This window comes from Haliotis cracherodii, unplaced genomic scaffold, assembly GCF_022045235.1.
Source record: "Haliotis cracherodii isolate W230 unplaced genomic scaffold, xgHalCrac1.p SCAF_13, whole genome shotgun sequence".
In the NCBI taxonomy this organism is placed as follows: domain Eukaryota; kingdom Metazoa; phylum Mollusca; class Gastropoda; order Lepetellida; family Haliotidae; genus Haliotis; species Haliotis cracherodii.
Genome location: NW_027266268.1, coordinates 37,462,519 through 37,484,017, shown reverse-complemented (window position 1 = coordinate 37,484,017; position 21,499 = coordinate 37,462,519). Strand labels below are relative to the sequence as shown.

Sequence of the window (21,499 nt, the reverse complement as noted above, 5' to 3'; positions counted from 1 at the left end):
CATCCATCCGTCATCGACCCTGTCATCAATTCATCCTCAGTTATTGAAAAGTCAAGGGAAAGAATTACCTGTCCTATATGTACCCTGTCCCCTGAGGTGATGTTGATAACAATCCTGCATTATTCTATGGTTGCCCCACTTACGTTAGGGGAAAGAAGTAGTGTTCTTGCTCTTGAAGGTAATCGTTCCAATCTGAAAGCCATCATCTGTCCACTTCATTATGTGGGTAGCAAGTCAAGTGATAAATTTGTTAAACGTCCAGATGTAGACATAGTCAGCTCCCTGTGATTGCTCTGTGATTGTTCTGCCACCTCTGTGACTTTTGTACGGGTTCTGTGAGTGCTCTGTGACTTCTGCGAGTGCTCTGTGACTTCTCTCTGTGTGACTGTTTTGACAGCTCTGTGACCTGTACAGGTTCTGTGAGTACTCCGTGATTTTTGTAAGTGTTCTGTGATTGCTCTGTGAGAGTGCTCTGCGAGAGTGCTCTGTAAGTGTTCTGTAAGAATGCTCTGTAAGGATTCTGTGAGAGTGTTCTGTAAGTGTTCTGTGACAATGCTGAAGCCCCAGTCCGGAGTCCCTGTCTGTGTCATCAGGCAAGACAATCAGGCAAGACAATGGGTCTGGTGGATTGGTGGGCTTGTTGTTGAGTTGTCCACACTGGTCAAGTCATGGCAGTCCCCTGCATCTCAGCCTGTGGTTACTGCTCCATGTCAGGCCACACACAATGGCCAAGATCTGCTCCATGTGAATGCCGTATAATATATACTCTATAACTGTTGTGGATTGTCTCTACAATTGTCAGATCTACATGGGGGATGTTCCCATCTGGGACTGCCATAAACTTCACCCCATAGAGGGCAGTGTTTGACTTTCAGCAGTTAAATACATGGGGCTCTAAACTTGCCATAACATCCCCTTGAAACCCCATTATTGCCACTTGTTGAAAGCTAGGCGCTGGACAGGAATGTTACTAGTTAAAGCAGTATGGTCATTAAACTGGTGGACATCCTTTGGGGGCTCAAGTACTTAACAAGCTTTCTCTAATGATAATAGGCTGAGATACTTGAGAACTCAGTGAGGGCAGCATGGCCTGTCTCAAGTGTAGCAGTGGCCAGTAGGGTAGTCTCTCTTAGCCAGCCAGTGAAGGGGGGCAATCTTCAACCCTCTTTAACAGACAGGAGGGTTTGTAGCAGATAGTCAAGGATTCAATCACGGCCCCTCCCTGTAGCAGATAGATAGTGGGGGTAGCCTTGGACCCTCCCTCTAGCCAACTGGGGATCAGCCTTGGGAGTAGGGGATGGGGGCAAATGTGGAATGCATATTTTTTGGGGGGGATGTAAGGTAATTGAGAAATCTTTTACAAGTTTCTACATGTGCCACGTTCTCACACAAAGATGTGACTTCCCAACTGTAAGATTTATTGACCATTTATTGCTGAAATGTTGAACAGAAATTCCATTTTTGCATGTCCAGTTATATACATTTTCATAACAAATTTAAATGATTCTGACAAATTCCTGAAATACCCTAATTACATTTTACGAGTGACCAGTTGAATTGTTCAAGTACTACTTCCCCGGCCACTGGCTTGCACCACCTTGATGTGGTGATCTGCTGCTACTTCACTGTCTATTGTTCCTCTTCCTGTCCCTCCGCCATAACCCCCTGAACTTCTGAAACAGTCAAGCCTGCCCCGTATCCGGTCACTCGATAAGTTAAAGTAGCAATTTAGATAGTGACGGAGGCCACATCTCTCTGTATCAGTTGTTTACAAGGAAATTATCCTGATTGTTGACATACATATCGCCTTTTGTTCTCTAGTTGGCACTTTCTGACCCATTCTAATCATGATAAGCGTTGTTGGTTAAGTTTCATGTTAAATGGACTTCCCATGTTAAAAATCCCATATCTCCCTGTCCCTGGTGTGATATAACAGTTGTATCCTTTGTTGCACTTTCAAGTGATGATGAGGCCTTGTGTTACGCCATGGTCATGCTGGTGTCAGATTAATCTGGCCGTAAACTGCACAGGGAGACTTTCCCAAACTTGTCTGGCATTAACTCTGTTTGTTAACGTGTGACTCGCCATAACATTACTGGCTCCCTTGGGCTCCTAGCTGCTCCACAGGGCTCTGATGTCATCGGACTGTAACAGCTTGTTGCTAGGCTCCTGTTGGGCAGGGAGAGTGGGATGTATATGTAATATACGACCCAGAGCCCTAGGGAGTCTGCTTCATGGAAACAGATATGCTGACATCAGCAATATTGAAAGCTTGTTGTACAGAGTCTGAAGTAACCATGTTATCCACGGCCTCAGCCCAAGGGATCCTTTTTCCATCAAATTAGACAGGCAGTATGGAGATGCTGTTGTTTGCTGGGATGAAGATGACCATGTAATATGTGACATAATGCCCTAGGGTATATGTGTTGCTGTTAGATGGGGTTTAACAGATTGATGAGGGTACTTGAACAGTATTGTACACATTGCTGTGATGGAAGGGAAGCATTATGTAGGCTTAGCTGCATCCCTGGTTGACTCTCAGCTCTTTGTAAACAGGTCATACAGTCATCAGTATTTTCCGCCTTGACCGATATATCTTGTATTCAATGTTCTGCTAAAAGTTTTTTCGTCAGTGAAGACCCAGATTACAGTTGACCTTACATGATTGGGGGGTCAGACTCGCTAACTTAGTAAATGAACGTCATTGTATAGTGAGGGTGGAGATCGATATTCATGACGTCAATCACAGGATTGTTTGGTCTAGTCTGCCATTATATAGCTTGAAGATTGAACAAAAAACAAAGACATGTTAAAAATTACTCTCTGTGGAAACATTTGCAACTTTTCATAATTTTCAAAAGTATTTTTTTTTCATGTTTTAAAAAGCTAAATTTTCCTAGAGACTGAGATAATAAATTTTACAGAAGACATGTGAACTAAGTATTTCGTCCCCTCTAAATGCTATTACCCTATCTGTGACAATCAGCATATCGTCACCTTCAATAGCTGTTCCCTAATCTGTGAATGTCACTGTTTCATCCCCTCTAAATACTATTACCCTATCTGTGACAACCAGCATATTGTCACCTTCAATAGCTGTTCCCTAATCTGTGAATGTCACTGTTTCATCCCCTCTAAATGCTATTACCCTATCTGTGACAACCAGCATATTGTCACCTTCAATAGCTGTTCCCTAATTTGTGACTGTCAATGCTTCCTCACCTCCAACTGCTGGATATATTGCCATGACAGTGAAGCAGGAGGAACTGCTATAATGTTGATGCCACGTCTCCCCTCTCCCCCTCCCGGACATCCCTCCAGGCCCTGGTTACAGTAGTGATGTTGCCTTGACACAACATCTGTCTATTGTTGACCAAGGTGTAACATGTACCGCTTGCCATGATGCAGTGTTGGTGAGGTCGACCCAGTCAGGCCTGGTGACAGGCTGGATTAGTTGGGTTAGTTCTTGAGAATGGATGAGGTACTCCTGGTAGAACTGGATGTGTTGCGGAGCCAGGTAGCATCTAGATGTGGATCTGGGGGCGGCGTTGCTGGGCAGTGGTGGTGTGTGGTACTCCATACAGTGTGTGATGTTGAGATTGTTATCAGCATGGATTGGTTATTTATCAGTGATATTCATGATGGCTGACTGAGTGTTCTCAGTGAAACATGTATGCAGCCAGTGCCAAAAACATTCCACTAGAAACTACAAGCCCAAACTTGCCTCTTACGATCAATTTCAGAAGAATTTAGTGTTTTATTATGGGGTTGTGGGTGTTGAGGTTGATGTAGATGAGGTTGGTGATATTGCTGTTGAGGTTGATGTGGGTAATGCTATTGATGTGGATGAGGCTGTTGATGTGGATGAGGCTGTTGATGTGGATGAGGCTGTTGATGTGGGTGAGGCTGTTGATGTGGATGAGGCTGTTGATGTTGATGAGGCTGTTGATGTGGATGAGGCTGCTGATGTGGGTGAGGTTGTTGATGTGGATGAGGCTGTTGATGTGGGTGAGGTTGTTGATGTGGATGAGGCTGTTGATGTGGATGAGGCTGTTGATGTGGGTGAGGCTGTTGATGTGGGTGAGGCTGTTGACGTGGATGAGGCTGTTGATGTGGATGAGGCTGTTGATGTGGGTGAGGTTGTTGATGTGGGTGAGGCTGTTGATGTGGGTGAGGCTGTTGATGTGGATGAGGCTGCTGATGTGGATGAGGCTGTTGATGTGGGTGAGGCTGTTGATGTGGATGAGGCTGTTGATGTTGATGAGACTGCTGATGTGGATGAGGCTGTTGATGATGAGGTTGTGGTCCCCCATGACAGCCTTCATGGCCATGTTGACATCATTATCACTGTCAATCAGTTCACCAGGGTCCACTAAACTCGGATACAGTGAATTCAGTGTGTTTGTTTTAGATGGATGAAGATAATACCCATCGCCAATCTTATATGCACCACTGACAATTTGTGATCATTTAAAAGATTTCAAAGATTTAATTTATCAACCATCTGACCTCTTACTAACCTCTGGTCCTGAAAAGTACAGTTTTGAATAAGGTTAGCTTACAGAAGGGAAACATGTGACCTAACAGTGTTCCACCTGACCCTGGTCAGCCTGGGTTAGACCTGCTGTCTGTCAGTCATTGCCGGACAAGATTCAAGATATCTATTGTCCAGAACACCCTTAACGGCCAGGGTACAAATCTATACTACAGATACGACAGTTGTAATATTTAAGGCTGACAGTCAATACAGATCATAGAGATCAATAATCATTAACTAAATATCTATCAATTATCGCTAAATATCAGAGAAGTATCTTTGAGCAAATACGCCAAAAAATTCCTTCAGAAATCAACATATTTCACAACACTGGGGAGTGGTGGCACATTTTTTCAGGGATTACTTTGTGGACATTTGAGATATAACAAAAACAGTTGCTTTCCGTCTTCAGCAATTAACATTGTTGACAATAACAAGTCTGTTTGGGTAAATCTAGACTTTATTTCATTACAATAGTTTATGTAAGGTATTATCAATGACACAATTTTTATATCGATAATCATTAATATTTCTTCCCATTGATGATAATTCCGATTATCGATATTTTTGGCCAGCCCTAGTAATTTTCTTTCAGAGAGATATAAGGGACTGTAAAGGAAAGGGAGTTTCATCTTCCACATCATTTTTGTTGCAGAGGAGACAGAATCTTTGTTCAGCAGTAGTCGTGTTGTATCTGTCTCTTTCAATAGAAGAAGAGGAAGAATATTTATTGTACAAAACACCCAGGGGGCAGGGTACAAAACATGAACATGACTAATTGAAAACATTGACATACAAAACAGAATACAAATATTGCAATGATTATATTGTTAGGGAGGAGATGCAGATTTTCTTTGCCCGAACATTTTGTGAATGAAATTAGATATAATTTTTGCAAAGGGCTCTGGTGGATTTAATAGCATTTTTAACGATAGTAGGTGCATAGCAAAGCCGGGTGATGAATTTAGTTCCCGTCTCAGATCTTTGTAGAGAGGGCATCGCAACAGGAAGTGTTCCTCATCTTCTGTTTCATTAAAATCACAAAAGGCACATAATCTTTCTTCAGTTGGAATGTTGCAGTATCTTCCTCTCTCAATATGTAGATGTGACACATGTGACCCAATGTTGTTCCAGGTCAGCTGACCCAGGTCAGGCTAGGTTAGACCTGCCATTTGTCAGTGCCAGACATGTATTGCAGGAATCCAGTCAGCTGACCAGCTTGTGTTTACACAGAACTGACATGGCCCCAACACATGCAGCAGGAATTAATGGCATTTTACCATGGTATAATTAAGTTGCCTGGAATCGGTAACTGCTGTGGTGGAATCGGTAACTTCTGCCTTGCATGGTGATAGCTATTTGATCACAAGGGCAAGCACTGTGGTTTTATTCATGTGTCTGGGTGCTTTCATGCTGTGCGTGTTTGACAGTGCTGAGATGGTGCTCAACTGGTGGTGTTGGACCAGGGATGGGACTCTGGTACTCATGGATGTGGTAACCGTGTTGTCACAGGCTTGGTTAGTGGTTTGAAGTCAGTAGTTAGTTGTGCTGATGTCAGTAGTTAGTTGTGTGGATATCAGTCGTTGAAGAGTTGGCTATCAGTGGTTAGTGGTTTGGATGACAGTTGTTAGTGGTTTGGCTATCAGTGGTTAGTGGTTTAGCTATCAGTGGTTTGGCTGTCAGTGGTTAGTGGTTTAGCTATTAGTGGTTATTGGTGTGGATGTCAGCTGTTAGTTGTGTGGATGTTAGTTGTGGTGATCGGTTCACATTAAGGGGGCATCAGGGCTGTAGTTGAATATGGCTTGAATACTGATGGAAGGGTGTCAACATGCTCACTGCTGTCAAGCACTTGACATCAGAACCAGGACTTGATGTCCCCATGGTGTCCGGATGGCGACTTAGATTACATGCACTTCCTTCCTGGCGCAGACACTGCGGTGCGCTGTCAATCCTCGGGGATGAAGGTTAAGGATGTGTTAATTCACTCTAACAAGGATGAAACGTTTTGTTGAATTTTTGGGATTTCATGACATTAAGAGTAATTTGAGTGACACATGCCATAACAATATATGCATGAATCATAGGTCCTCCAGAACCTGACCAACTTTCAGATTTTTTAAAAAAACATGCTTCTCCCTGCTCATAATCCTGGATAAGATGGTTACTATCAGGTACTACTCTTGTTTCCCTGGACTTAATTGTGTTGGAGACTTGCCTGTTTCTAGATCCTCTTTCACCTGTAGCACCTGTGGCTGGATAGTCCTGGGTGCCTCATGTATTCCCCACTACAGTTTTGCTGCAAGTCCTGCGAGTACTCTCATGCAGTCAGTTTGGGGCGGTGCGGTAGCCTTGTGGTTAAAGCATTCGCTCGTCACTCTGATCAGGGTTCTTTTCCCATATGGGTACAATATGTCAAGCCCTGTCTGTTCCCTGCTGTGATGTTGCTGGAATATTGCCTAAAGCAGCACAAAACTATACTCACTCACTCATGCAGTCTTTCACAAGGTGTCACCCCCATGCTGCCTGACCGCCTCCATGGTCTAGAGCGTCCGTCCAGATAGCGGAAGGTCCGGGGTTCGATCCCTGGCCGCGTCATACCAAAAGACGTTAAAAGATAATACTTGTTGTTACCCGGTCTGTCGCTCGGCATTAAGGGGCTAAAACAAGGACTGGTTGGCTCGGAGTCAGTATACCGTGTCTGAGTGGGGTATTCATGTTAAACTGCGGCATGGTATCTCAGTGAGCTAGCACTATAAATCGGCATCAGTCTGGACTAGTATAAGCAGCCACACAAACACATCCACGTACAAACACATCGCTATATAAGTGCAATAATCTTGGACGCAACGTTAAACCCAATTTCACCTCACCTCACCTCACCTCACCTCACCTCACCTCACCTCACCTCACCCATGCTGCCTGGACCGCACTCACAGAAAACCCTTGAATGTTCCCTCCATTTGTTTTGGGTTTGTAGGATCTATGTTTACTTGATGGACATTTGAAATTGTGTGGTCATCCGTTACTAGACTGACTTGTGTCTGTGGCTTGTCAGGTGTGGAGTCAAACTCCTTGTGGGGGAACATTGACCTGATTTCTCATGACGTTTACCTGTGGATAGGGACAGTGTTGTGACCTGATTTTTTATGATTATTACATGCAGATTGGGACAAGTATCTGATCTGAGTTCTTATGATCTCTGACGGAGCAAGGACTGAGTTCAAGGTGTTGCTTCACCTGATGGTGTCCTTCATACAGGGTAAAACAGTAAAATGGGAACGCCTTAGCGGCAAGATTTTGTGTTTCATTTTCGGCACTTCATTGATTTGAGAACACATGATTTGGTCAGTTTGAAAAGCAGTTTTGATTTAAATATTTTGAAGGATGTTATTGTCTCCTAGTGTGACTGATTTTCAGTTTCTTAGTTTGACTTTGAGCTTTTCTGATAAAATGAGTGTCATTGTTACTGACTCATAATAAGGAACTTGTATGTTTTCACAAGGATATAGTATGATGTAAGCTACTTGAGTGGAAGTAGTTGGAAGGAGCTATCACCTTTACAATCCGGATGTACTTCCCACAAGGATTCAGCTGACACAGTTTTCAGGAAGACAGTATGGATGTGTGGTTGGGATTACTGTTTTGTCCAATCAGGTGGTGTTTTATAAACAATCGGCACATTGTAATATTTTCTTTGAAAGCTTTCATGATGTCCTTGCTGTTTCTTTCAAAAGAGCTTGAAAAGATTTATTTGTTTGAATTTTTTTTTTATTGTGATTGGAACTTTGTGCATGCCAATGAAGACGATGCCAGATAGAAGGTTCTTTTGCAATGTTTCTGTGTTAATATTTTACAGCTTTAATCAATTTTTACATCAACCCACATTACTAAACCCATCCAGAATACAAGTATTGGTAAATCACTGTCAATGAGATACTATCTATTGGTCAGCTACTTCACATTGAGGTAATATATATTGATTTACAACTATTGAAGTGTACTATTGCAAGGCATTTTAAACAATGCATGAGATCTGGTCTCCAATCAAACAGAATCTGACAGATTCAAGCTTTTCCTATCAGTGTTTGATCATGGTAAATCGAAAGGAATGCCAGTAAGACATTAATGGCAAATGAAATCCATGGCTACTGTATCTAGGTCAGTGATTATTGATTGAGCAAGTTGTGAGGAACATAGCAGAAGGTGTGAGGAATACAGCCAGACATTCATTATGATATACAGGTGTCGATATGTTCATATATTTCCACAGCTGGGACACTGGAATGTGCATCATTTACATATCTGGTTAAATAACTAGAGAACTCTCTTCCGAGGGCAATACGGATTTACAGATTTGTGTGAGGCTCTTGCTAAAAACATAGGAACATAGGATGAGTAAATAACAGCCAGAGGCTAACTAGAAGGAGATGTGTGATTTTGTTACATGGCGCACTGAGAGTTTCTTCAAAGAAACATCTGAGTTGTCGAAGGAAAATACTATTGGAGAAAAGAACAAAAGTTCTGATTGGATTAGTGTTTGAACTGTCATCAGTTTGGCTGAATGTTAAGTGTCATCTTCTGCCTACGTCACTTTGGGCGCTGTACAGTCTGAATGTTTGGGAGGTTACAGATTTCTGTTTTTGCGCACGTTTTTCCTTTGTTGTCATTCATGTTGTCATTTCAGCACACTTACCATGTTCAAAATAAATTACAGTTTCTTGCATACGTCAGTTGTCCATAAGTATTCCAGGTCCTCAACGTGATTTGTTTAATTGCAGGTCTCTGATCAGCTCCCGAATACGGACCTCCCGCTCCCATGAATCTCTCCTGACCAATCCCTCCAGTATGCACTCGATCGACCTGACCGCGCCGGACCTGGAGATCAAACCCCTGCACAGCAGTGTCCTTGGACAGGACCACTGCTTCCAAGTGTCAACCAGCCACGGCAGCAAGTACATCTCCTGCCGCACCGCTGAGGAGAGGGACAAGTGGATAGAAAGGTAGGTAACTCTGGTGTACCATGGCTGCAGGGCTCTGACGGGTAGTGAGTATGGTTTAGCCGCTTTTTACAATATTCCAGCAATATCATGGCGGGGGACACCAGAAATTGGTTTCACACATTGTACCCTTATGGGGAATTAACCCAGGCCTTCAGTGTGACAAGCGAACGCTTTAACCACAAGGCCCCCTTTTTTCTAAAGGGTAAATGTCTAAGACATGTATCACAAAGTGTATTAGGGACATGCTGTAATTTAAATAGTTAATAGCGGCGTTAAACCCAACTCACTCAAAATGTCTACAGACATTTCACTGTAACACATAGCTAAGAGTTAATTGCAGATGTGAGTTATCTCCCTTGGTAGGGGTCCTTGCTCCCTTGACATGGGACTTGATTCCATCTGAGCAAGATCCTTGCTCAAGTACACGAGTACCAATTAGAGCTCCACATCTATTTTAAGCCTAATTTGTCTCGAGATGTTGTTTTTTCAGAGTAGCAGTCAAAAATTGAAAAGGAGCACTGTTGAGAAGAATGTTTAGATGAAGCAATATATATGTAAATGTCAGTGGCAGCTTAATGTTACATAGCTACATCGATACTTTTCACCTTAGTCAACCTTTTAGATTATTTCAGATATTAATACAAACTGTAAGAAAGACTGAAGCTTCCCAAACATATCATAAGTTAAGATTTGAGATCCAGCTGGGACACTTGGCTCAGTCATTTGGGCAAACAGGTCACTGTGCAGAGTTGCATCCCTTAGTTGTGACAGAATGTGATGTTCGCATGACTGGAGCCCGACTGTTTAGTTGTCATGAGAGAGGTAGTTTAATGTTGTTGTTTTCCCCCAGTTTGCGGCGGACGGTACGCCCCAACCAGGAGGAATGTCGGAGGACCGACAACTCTATGAAACTCTGGGTGATAGAAGCAAAAAATGTCTCTCCGAAAAAGAGGTAAGTTTTTGAAACGGCTTTTTTATTTGACATTTTTCCAGGGTAGAGATGGCATAAGCCAGGGAGCCACAATTTGATGTACAGAGTTGCCCTGACTGGCACTGGTGGTCATGGGTTTGAATCCCATAGTTATCAAGTGTTGGTCTGTTGGCACCAGACCTCAGATCTGAGTTACATCCAAGTGATCAATGTCTGCAACTCTCTTCAGGATTGGCCTCTTGCTTAAGCTTTCTGTTGACAAGCTGTGTTATTGCTGAAATACAGTATTTCACCCAGTTGACACCCATGTGAACTTATCTTGTCCTCATACAGTAAACCAACAATCCTTCAGTCACCTCGAGCAAAGCCTTTGGCAATTCATGAGAGTAGTTTCTCAACAACCCATGAAGATCCGTGTTAGAATAGGTCTTCAGTAACCCATGCTTGCTGTAAGAGGTGACTATGCTTGTCGTAAAAGGCAACTAACAGGATCGGGTCCTAATTGCATAAATCGGTGCTCATGATCTCAATCACTGTATTGTCTGGTCCACACTGGAATATTTACATAGCTGTCATATAGCTGGAATATTGCGGCTTTAACACAAGAAACAAACAAACAAATCTCAACACACATGTAAAACATTTGATTGACAAGTTTCCCTCACTTTGAAACATTTCATGAATGATTAAGTTGGGGGAAATGCTGGATCTAGTGGCTTGTTTACTACTCAGAAAGGCTGTTGTCCCTTTAGTTGAACTTTCAAAAGTGGTTATTTGAGGTTGAGAGTTAATCCCTGTCTATATGGGAAGGCTTTGGTGTAGTTTAGCTTGTGAATACGAATGATGCACTTAGTGGTTTGTCTAAATAGCAGTAGTTAGCCTTCTTTGTTCACTGATTGACATGGTGGCAAGCTCTCAAGTCGCAACTCGGCCATAGCGAATCTTGGTTGCCCCATGAGAAGCTCCCAGTTGGCTTGACGTTGTGTTATCTGTGAGAGGAGATTAAAAGGTTTTCTGTGAGTAAGGATTAAAAGATTACCATGTTCATGAGAGTTGAATGAGAACATTTTGCCAGGAGTCTGGCAAGTCTTGGTAGCATTTTTACATCTGAAACATGTCTTTGATATCTATTCGCTAATATTTCCTTAAGACCAGGATACAACATGGCCGCTGGTCCGCTACTCCAAACTCTAGTAGACTATAACAACTTTACCAAAATGAGCTGTTGTCTAGTTCGATACAGAGCAACAAAGAGAAGCAGCGTATTTGCATAACCCCCCCCCCCCCAAAAAAAAATAAAAAATAAAAAAAAAAATTAAAAACCCAATTACTTTCAATTAACCTGCATACAGCAGGAACGCATGCATTAAATGAAAAACTCAAATGTATAAAAAACAGCACACGTAAATACCCAATGAAGACTTTTCAGCATGCGTACAAAGGAGCTAATTTCCGAAACACAATTACAAGCTAATTTACTTTCCAAGTCAAGCCTATATGTTATCATGGTTATATACATCTAAAACATTATTTCATTTTTTTCAGTCTTATTGGGAAAACCCAATAGAGTGATGAATAGATGAATGAAAAAATATTGGTTACCCAAGGAAAAATGTAATAACCCAATCAACATAGAAACCCTGGAGTAAAAACTCAATTGCTCAAAAAGTTATCTGGAGCTCTGTGGATATGTCTTTAACAAAGTATTGCTATTTATATAACATTATAATATTTTATGTACTTCAACGCCTACACTCTTTGCAAGACGTTCCAGTTTCAACCTCAGATAACTTGATGAAATTCTTGCTATATGATTGCTGCATCCCTGTCAGTGGAGAATCCATCAGTGTCAGGTATGCACTCGTGGTATTGGCCAAACACATTCTTGTCATTCAAGAGATGCTTTGTGAATGTGGTCATGAGACAAACATTAGTAATAGTACTTGATTAAATTATGTTCTGCGTAACAAATGTTATATTTGGGATTACGCTTTCCCTCATCTGGATCGTTGCTCATGATTTCAGTCACTATATTTCAGACTTGATTATTTTCATGGCCATGTGATAAGCCTATAGCTGGACATTGCTGAGTGCCATGTAACACCACACTCACTCACTCGCTGGGGGCGGTCGGGTAGCCTAGTGGTTAAAGTGTTCGCTCGTCACGCTGAAGACCCGGGTTCGATTCCTGACATGGGTACAATGTGTGAAGCCCATTTCTGGTGTCCCTGCATCACTTCGGGCTTTCTTCCCACATTATGCTGACACACCGCGATATAACTGGAATACTGTTAAAGCGGCGTAAAGCCCTACTCACTCACTCGCTTCATTGTTTGTTAGTTGTTAAACGCCCCACTCAGCAATATTCCAGCTATATGACGGTGGTCTTCAAATACTCGAGTCTGGACCAGACAATCCAGTGATTGAAATCATGAGCATCTACGCAATTAGGACCCAATCCCGTTAATCGCCTCTTACGACAAGCATAGTTGCCTTCGACAAGCAGAGTCGCCTTTTAAGACAAGCGTAGTCACCTCTTACAGCAAGCATGGGTTACTGAAGACCTATTCTACCCCGGATCTTCACTGGTAAGATCTGTTGGAAAGGAAATAATGAACAAATCTAATGCAAGCACCAAATCTCATTGCACGTAGGCAGGTTCTCCTCTGTTGAGCTGTCGGTGGTGAAGTTGCCCAGTCTGCACGTGACAGACACGGGCGCCCAATACTTCATTCCCGGCCAACAGAAACATAGAAGCAGTGTGTAAAAACCTCCTTGGTAGAAAGCCATTTTTGAAACTAATATGTGAAACTTACACAGGTTAAGTCATAAACTTAGAGCTATCATTGCGAGAGAAGGTGCTAAGACGGGGGAAGACGCATGACGTGGCTGTGGCTGTGGCTGCTGCTGGTGGTGCAGTTTGTGTGGTTATGGCACTACTTTTAGATTAGGGCTTTTTTTAAAATAAGGTAATGTGTCTCTAATATATCAATAGAATATGCTAAGTTTATGCAAAATCAAGTCAATTTTCATTATCGAGCTGCTTCAGGTATTGATGGATACTGGGGATACAGCTGTGACCTTATCTGGTAAAGTCAAAATTGTTCTTGAAACACGTTTTAGGGTGGAAAATTCGGCTGCGTTCAGAAAAGAGTTGAGATTGAGCTGCTTCTGTTTTTGGTATTCAAACACTCTGCTAGTTATGTTATCAATATTAACAGTCTCTCCTATTAATTTTAATTGAGACAATTTTATATATAGTCAGGTATATGAATATTAAAATATGGCTGCATTCAGAAAAGAGGCTGTGATGGATCTGCTTCTGTATTTGGTATTCAAACCCCACCGCTAGTTATGTTATCAAAATTAGCAGTCTATCCTATTAATTTCAATTAAGAGAATTATACCTATACATACATAAGTCACTAATGTAGGTCACAGTTATTCAAGTTTAGAAACCTTCAGACTACCGATCTGGGAAGACTTCTTCTGAGCTAAGGTTTAATAGGACTGATTGTTCCCTGAGGGGTGAGGCGGCTTCCATCAACAAGATAGCTACCCCCAGGCCAGGTAGATGCTATCACTGTATAGTCTATCAGGGTCAATCAGCCTGTCTCCCATGGCACAGTCCTGCACTTCCCCCAGGGGATGTCTTTATATGTCACTCACTTTCTGCATCACAGAACTTCCATTTTGTTTTCTGATGTTTGTGTAGGGTACACAAAAAGAGGTGTTTTGCATGTTAATTAACTTTATTCTTTCTTTGAAATATGATCTGTGTAAACAGGCTGTTCTGTTGCAACTGATGCAAAATGTGGAAATGAATGTAGTTTGTAAAAGTTGTGCACGACAACATTGTGGTAAGAATGAGTGAGTGAGTTTGGTTTTATGCCGCTTTTAGCAATATTCCAGCAATATCAAGGCGGGGGACACCAGAAATGGGCTTCACACATTGTACCCATGTGAGAAGAAATTAAAATATTTTAGGACGGCGTAACAGGTCATTTGGTCAGGAGATTTTTGTGTTGCAGCCCTTTCCATGCTGAGCTATTGTATGTATGTGAGTTCCAGTTGAAACAGCCAAGGGACAATGTAATTGTTGTGTAATTGTAGTGCCAGTAAATTAATATCATGCTGACAAAGTTTATTTTGTAGTCCTTAAAATATTTCAACTAATTATGTCAGGAAAAATAAACTAGCCACAGCAATATGGAGTTTGCAAATATTTTACATGGCAATATGATGAATTTGTTTTAAATGTTATGGATTCATGAAATTATTTCTGCATCCAATAAGCTTAATGTGTAGGATAAATACAAGATCTTGAAAGCCCAAAGATTAAAACATTGCCTCCTAATCCTCTGCTATTGGACAATCTTTTGGTTCAAAAAGTGACCAATGTATCCAACCAAGTTTTTGTGTCTGTACAACTACGTATGTGGAAAGAGAACATGGGTGCAGGTCATGTCTACCTTGCTCTGGAAAGTTCAAAGTAACCATGAGTTGTGGGTTTATTAGCATATACAGACTGAATTTGAACTTGCATTATAATCCTTAGGATGAATCAGTTTCCTATTTGGCAAAGGGAAAGTTCTAAAATCATATTTTGCAGAAGCTGCTTTGGCTCTGGTATATTTGTCATGTTATGGGGCATACATTAATTTAAATGTCACTGAAGTCAGTGGAGAGCCTATCAATTGACATCAAAGCTGTGCAATGGTCCTAAAGCCAGACCCTCGAGTCTTCAAGCCTAGATTAAACAATTCTTTTGGGGGTGAGGAGATTATCGGGATTTAGGGGTGAACATGTGCCCTTTTTGTTTGTGTTGACATCAGCCATGCTCTCAGAAAGTCTAACTTGAGGTTACAAGATTATACCTGGTGCAGATCCTCAGCCAACAACATCCCTCGTGACACGGTACCATGTTTTGTTGCCCCTGTGTGTCATATTTACCCATAATTCTTTAAATCTTTCAAATGCTACACGTGTCTTCTTGTTGATTTTTACTTTAAAGGAAAACTTTGTGAATTTGAGGCATGGATTTTTGTGGCAAAAGGAAAGTGTTGACATGTCATGTGCTGTGAATTGAACTGTTGTTTTACCAGAATTATGCGTAATTGATTTTTTCACCAGTGACAAACAATATGAAGGTATTGAACGATTGGAATATTTATATAAGCCCACAGAATTTCTTTTTGAGAGATAAACAGACTTTTTTTGGAATTAGGTCGCATGCAAGTACATGTGAAGTTTATTTCTGATTTTATGAGCCAACTGAGTACTTGATAGTGGATTTTGAATGTCAACAAAGCCATGTCAGCTTTCATGGGATTCAGAATATGCCCTGTCAATATTATTCCAATAAAGCTTACTCATCTGTGAGTAGAATCATGGAAGACCTTTATGTCAACACTGTCACTATCTTTACAGGGGGTTTATGGTTGTGGGAGTCCAATAAATGATATGAGGACCCTTTCCGCCTCGCACACGTGTGTAAAATGTTTATGAATCTTCCAAAGCCAACACCTTTACCTACATGTTTGAGATGGCCTATGTTTATGGGGAAAAAGAGTTTGACCTCTCTGGTCCATGTATGCAGCATTTTCAGCGCTGGGCTTATTTTTCTGAATTTCTACCAAGGGCAGTAACTCTTAATTTGTATACCCAGTACAAACTGGTCATGACGCATAATTCTTGTGTTTGTCTATGCAGGTTGTGTGAGTGTGCATTTTGTGAGGGATTAGGGTGATGATAAGGCCTTAGGGCTCGTCTAGTTCAGTTTAGACATCAGTCCACTGAACATTTGTGAGACTCTGCAAAAAAATTCATTCTGATATGTCCCTCCTTCAGTCTGTGAAGACTGTTATGTTTGGGTCAGTCTTTGCGAATCTTGCAACTGAGTTTAAGACTACATTAATTGTCATCATTTTAGGCCAAACCAAAAGTCCAGAATCAATTTTGTTGTTGCCTAAAGTGTATAGCAGATACAGTGATGGACATTTTGGGCCTTCACACCTTGACCTGAATATTGGGTGGTTAGCTCGTGGTCGCTAAATCTCAGATTTGAACTATTAGTTAATGACAAGAACCCTTGACCCTTCTGAACACATATGATTCTTGTCTTCTACCTATGGATATCATTTGGATAAATAAAGTCATCATTCTTTTTTCTTTTTTTTAACATTAAGACGTTAATGACTGAGGTATATTTTTGGGTGTCCACTAATTCTGAGTTGTCATGTCCGTTCCCAATTTTCCGTTTTAATCAGTGTTTAAATGCCATGGATGTGTAGAAAAAAGCAGTGTGATTGTATGGAGTTGTTCTTCCATACTTTCTCTCAGCGTGAATTACATTGAAGATTGTCTCAAGGAAGAAAATTATCTCCCTCAGTGGCCTCCATAGTGTCTCTCAGTACTATTTACCTAACCACTAAGCAGACATAATTACATACAAGTCGTGAGCTGGCTTCAATCACTGTCAGAGAGTGTGAGGGTCTCTGGGCTCAGCGCTGTCCCTGACACTTGGAGGAACGGCTGGGATTCTTAACTATCACTCCATGTGTGGGAAATCAGAAATTTTTTCTGAATGATTAAGAGACGCAGCAGTCAAATATTATTGAAAAATAAGATTTTAAATTACAGATAATGGAGGATGATTGAGCATCTGGAGTGTGGTCTCGTATTCAACGTAATACATGTTCTGGACTTAATGCACTCTGTTGCAAATAATGCCATGTTGAAGATCTTTTCCGCCATTATTTTATTATTTATTTACCCATTTGCTATCGGAAAGAACCATGGGGGTTAATTTGATCTAATGCAGCAGTAGAACAATATTTTTTAAAACTTATATCTTTATTCAACAGCATTATTTTTATGTTGGGATTCTTGTTTCTGAATGGGTTACATGGTGCAGGGAGGCGTGTTGGGTGTGGTACTATGGGGTGTGATGGGCGACTGTAGGCAATACGCCATCATGTACACATGTTGGTGAGGATGAGACCACCTGCGTGGGGATGCCCTGTCCCACATTATCAGATAACTGGGGGGAGTTATCTTTGCATTAACCTTGGTGCTAATCACCATCCCTTACTAATCAAATCCTAGCCACGAGCTACAAGGTGTGCACTAACCTGACCCCCAGTCCCAACCCTACTCCCGACCCCCATGGACCCCTAACTAAATACATGTAACTAACTACAGAACTAAATACAGGCAATGCCTGAACAGAAGTTAGTCAACTTCATGTTATTTGCTTTTGTGACTTTTCACAGTTTGTTGTTGTTGTAGTTTCCATGGAATCTGTGTTTGCAGGTATTTCTGTGAGATTCTGCTGGACAAGACGCTGTATGCCAGGACGTCCAGTAAACCCAAGAATGACATGCTCTTCTGGGGAGAACACTTTGAGTTCAAGTAAGTGTAATCACTGTTAAGGAGGTCCTGCGTTTGAAACTTACCCATCCTGACGGCGTGGATCGTGGCTCACAATATTGATCACTGGTTTGTCTTGCCGTACTCGGTTATTTACACGCCATCGTCATATAGCTGGTCAGTACAGAATCACCTGATTAATAATCATACTCATAGTTTCCTCCAAATTTTCATGTTTTCTACCGTTTTCCACGATTTTCAAATTATTTTGCTTTAAGAATTGTCTCATAGTATGTAAAATTCATGGACAAATTTTAAATAAGTAAATATGTCAACAATAATAACTTCACAGACTGCTTACAAAACCAACTTCAGCACAATGATGCTACACAAACCCCAACCATTCTATTATCAGCCAAGGGGCGGTCGGGTAGCATAGTGGTTAAAGCGTTTGCTCGTCACGGCGAAAAACCTGGGTTCAATTCCTGACAGTGGTACAATGTGTGAAGCCCTGCATTTCTGGTGTTCCCCGCCGTGATATTGCTGGAATATTGCTAAAAGCGGCGTAAAACCAAACTCACTCACTCACTCACTCTTAACAGCCAATCAGGAAACAACTGTCATTAGCCAATCAAAAGCCGTGGAATCACATGCAATTTGTTTATTTTGTAGTAATCTGCCACCAGTGGAGTTCATCACTGTCAACTTGTTTCGGGAGGCAGACCGGAAGAAAAAGAAGGATAAAAACACTCTAGTCGGTGAGCAAACTGTTGATGTTTTGTTGCTCTGTTTTGTATACTCACCGCCACAAGAAACTTGAATACCATACACGATGGTTACTATATGAAGAATTACTCATGTTCAAGAGATCAATGTTCAATTGCTTGGATCGATGCTCATGATATTAACCACTGGATTGTCTTGTCCAGCCTCGATTATTTACAGACCGCTGTCATATAGCTTGAATATTGCTGAGTGCGGCGTTAAACAACAAACCAACAAACCAACCAACCAACCAAAGATGGATAAATAAAACAACAGCTGAAATCTGTAAGGGTGATTCTTCAGCTGCTTGGTATGGACAGTTGGGTATAGATTGGCACCACATTACTCCGCAGTTGTATTGAACAACAGCCACATTCCTACCTGCACTCATTCTTCAATGGAATGTCCTACCAATGTTTCTTACCATGAGGAGCAGGATTCCTATATGCTGATCAACCATCTGCTGAACGCATAGGCAACTTATGTTGACATTAGGCCTTGTGTGGATGAATGTCGAAATATTATAATTGAATTATATAAAACCTGACCTCCTTGTGGAATATCAAGTGGTTGTAAAGAAGCTGGATGAAGCTGTCTGTTTGTCCACAATGATAACATACTTTTTATAGTAACTGACTTGAAGAGTTTAAATCAGTTGAAAGTTTGATAATTTCGATAAATAACACCCATGTACTGAAGCCGAGAAATTTCTCTGACCTTTCAACGCGATTTTCCCGGATCTGATAATATTTGGCTATTAACAGCGAGTAGGGGTCCGTAATTTCCTGGGCACAAACAGACCCTGGCAACTGTTGACTCAGCAAACTGCTACTTCCTCCCCAAGTCCTAACACATCGTCAAATCATTTTGTTCAAGGTATTTCTCATTCTTGCAAAGCTCAGTGTCATTTCCGTGTCAACTTTTAATTGGTGTTGAATTTTGTGGGAACACTTGATCGATTTGCACCTTCAAACAATGTCCAGTTATTTCACGAAAATGTTTGGCAAGTTAGGCGGCTAGAGTACAACTTCGGTGTCACGTTCAAAATTTGTTTGCTGAAAGAGTTTGTCAAATTATATTTATCTTTGTTTTTGATGTTTCACTGATCATATCCCTACTTTGCAAACATCGCAAAAAGAAACTTTGTGTTAGTTCTGGTCATGAGTATGTGGGTACAATATTTCTTCTTTGTTTGGAATATTTAGTTTGTTTTGTTTAGGAATAACATGATTTGATTTGCAAATTCAATTTAGGACATGTACATGAAACATCTGCCTGTTTGTCTTGATGTGCAGAGTCCTTAATATTATTTAAGGTTTTATTATTGCCTGACAAGTGGAAGTTCCTTTTCCAATGCTTCATTACTGCCACAGAGGACCTGTGAACATTGTATCCACTTGTTTACACCCTTTAGCCTCAAACAAAATGAGACCTGTATGTGAAGATCCGGGGTAGAATAAGGTCTTCAGCAACCCATGCTTACCGTAAAAGGCAACTATGCTTGTCGTTGGTGACAGCTAACAGGATTGGGTGGTCAGGCTCACTGACTTTGTTGATGCATGTCATTGTATCCCAACTGCATGGATTGATGCTCATGATGTCAATCACTGGATTGTCTGGTCCAGAATCGATTATTTACAGACCGCTGTCATACAGCTGGAATATTGCTGAGTGCAGCGTTAAACCAAAAACTAGCAAACAAATAAAATGAAACACATCTTTTGTTTGTTAGATTATATCTCTAGTACGATAATTAACTTGACTCTAGTGGTTAAAGCGTTCCCTTGTCACGCCGAAGATCTGGGTTCTATTCCCCACATGGGTACAATGTGTGAAGCCCATTTCTGGTGTGCCCTGCCGTGATATTGCTGGAATATTGCTAAAAGCGGCGTGAAACCATACTCACTCACTCACTTATTCGAATGACAGGATACCTAAATGACACTCATGAGGGAGACATAGCCTGAGCAGACCTACTGGGGACAGGGATGAGGATGTGTCACTATTGAAATGAAGCTTGGGTAGAAAGTGTGTCTAGGGTATTAATCACGGATTTCACCTCAAATATATGAAAGATCAGTCTTGGATGGGAATTTTGATGATTGAAGGACATGTATGTCTATTGCAAGATTTCAAAATATTATGGTTTGTATTTTCTGTTGCAGGTTACATTAATATTCCAGTGACAGAAATCAGTAACAGACAGTTTGTTGAGAAATGGTAAGACAAGTAGTCAGGCGCATGTCGTATGTCATGGGAATATTCTTGAAGAAAAATCTAAATGGGCCAGCATGGCCTGGATTGGCTTACAGTCAGGGTGTAGCTGGAATATTGCTGACTATGCAGTTATGCAAACATTCACTCCATGGCATGTTGAGGATCAGATAGACACAATGGCCACCATGGCCCTGATTGGTTTACTGCAGTCAGCGTGTAGCTGGAATATTGCTGACTATGCAGTTACGCAAACATTCACTACATGGCATGTAGAGGATCAGATGGACACAGTGGCCAGCATGGCCCGGATTGGTTTACTGCAGTCAGCGTGTAGCTGGAATATTGCTGACTATGCAGTTACGCAAACATTCACTCCATGGCATGTTGAGGATCTGATGGACACAATGGCCGCTCTGCTACTTTAAAGTGTTACTGACTCTCTCCTACCAGCACCCATGGGGATTCCGGGTTAGAATACGTCCCCACAACTTAAGCTGGTTGTATGAGGTGGCAACATGGATCAGGTGGTCAGACTTGGTGACTTGGTTGATTGTGAGACAACGTACCCTGGTGACATGGATTGTTGTTCATGATATCAATCACTGGATTGTCGGGTCCAGTTGCAGACTGTCATACCATCTTTTCCGAGTGATATAGATATTGCTGACTCAGTTGTAA

General features: G+C 41.4%; 1 protein-coding gene across 1 annotated transcript in view; it reads left to right on the top strand.

Moving 5' to 3' along the window:
- The window catches only part of LOC139459899 (ras GTPase-activating protein nGAP-like), a 288,254-nt gene that overhangs the window by 253,509 nt on the left and 13,246 nt on the right, over nucleotides 1-21,499 (top strand). The window contains exons 10-14 of the mRNA XM_071241619.1: nucleotides 9,316-9,537; nucleotides 10,388-10,489; nucleotides 17,783-17,881; nucleotides 18,512-18,597; nucleotides 20,770-20,824. Coding sequence (XP_071097720.1) covers nucleotides 9,316-9,537; nucleotides 10,388-10,489; nucleotides 17,783-17,881; nucleotides 18,512-18,597; nucleotides 20,770-20,824 — 564 coding nt within the window. The remainder of the gene's footprint in view (nucleotides 1-9,315; nucleotides 9,538-10,387; nucleotides 10,490-17,782; nucleotides 17,882-18,511; nucleotides 18,598-20,769; nucleotides 20,825-21,499) is intronic.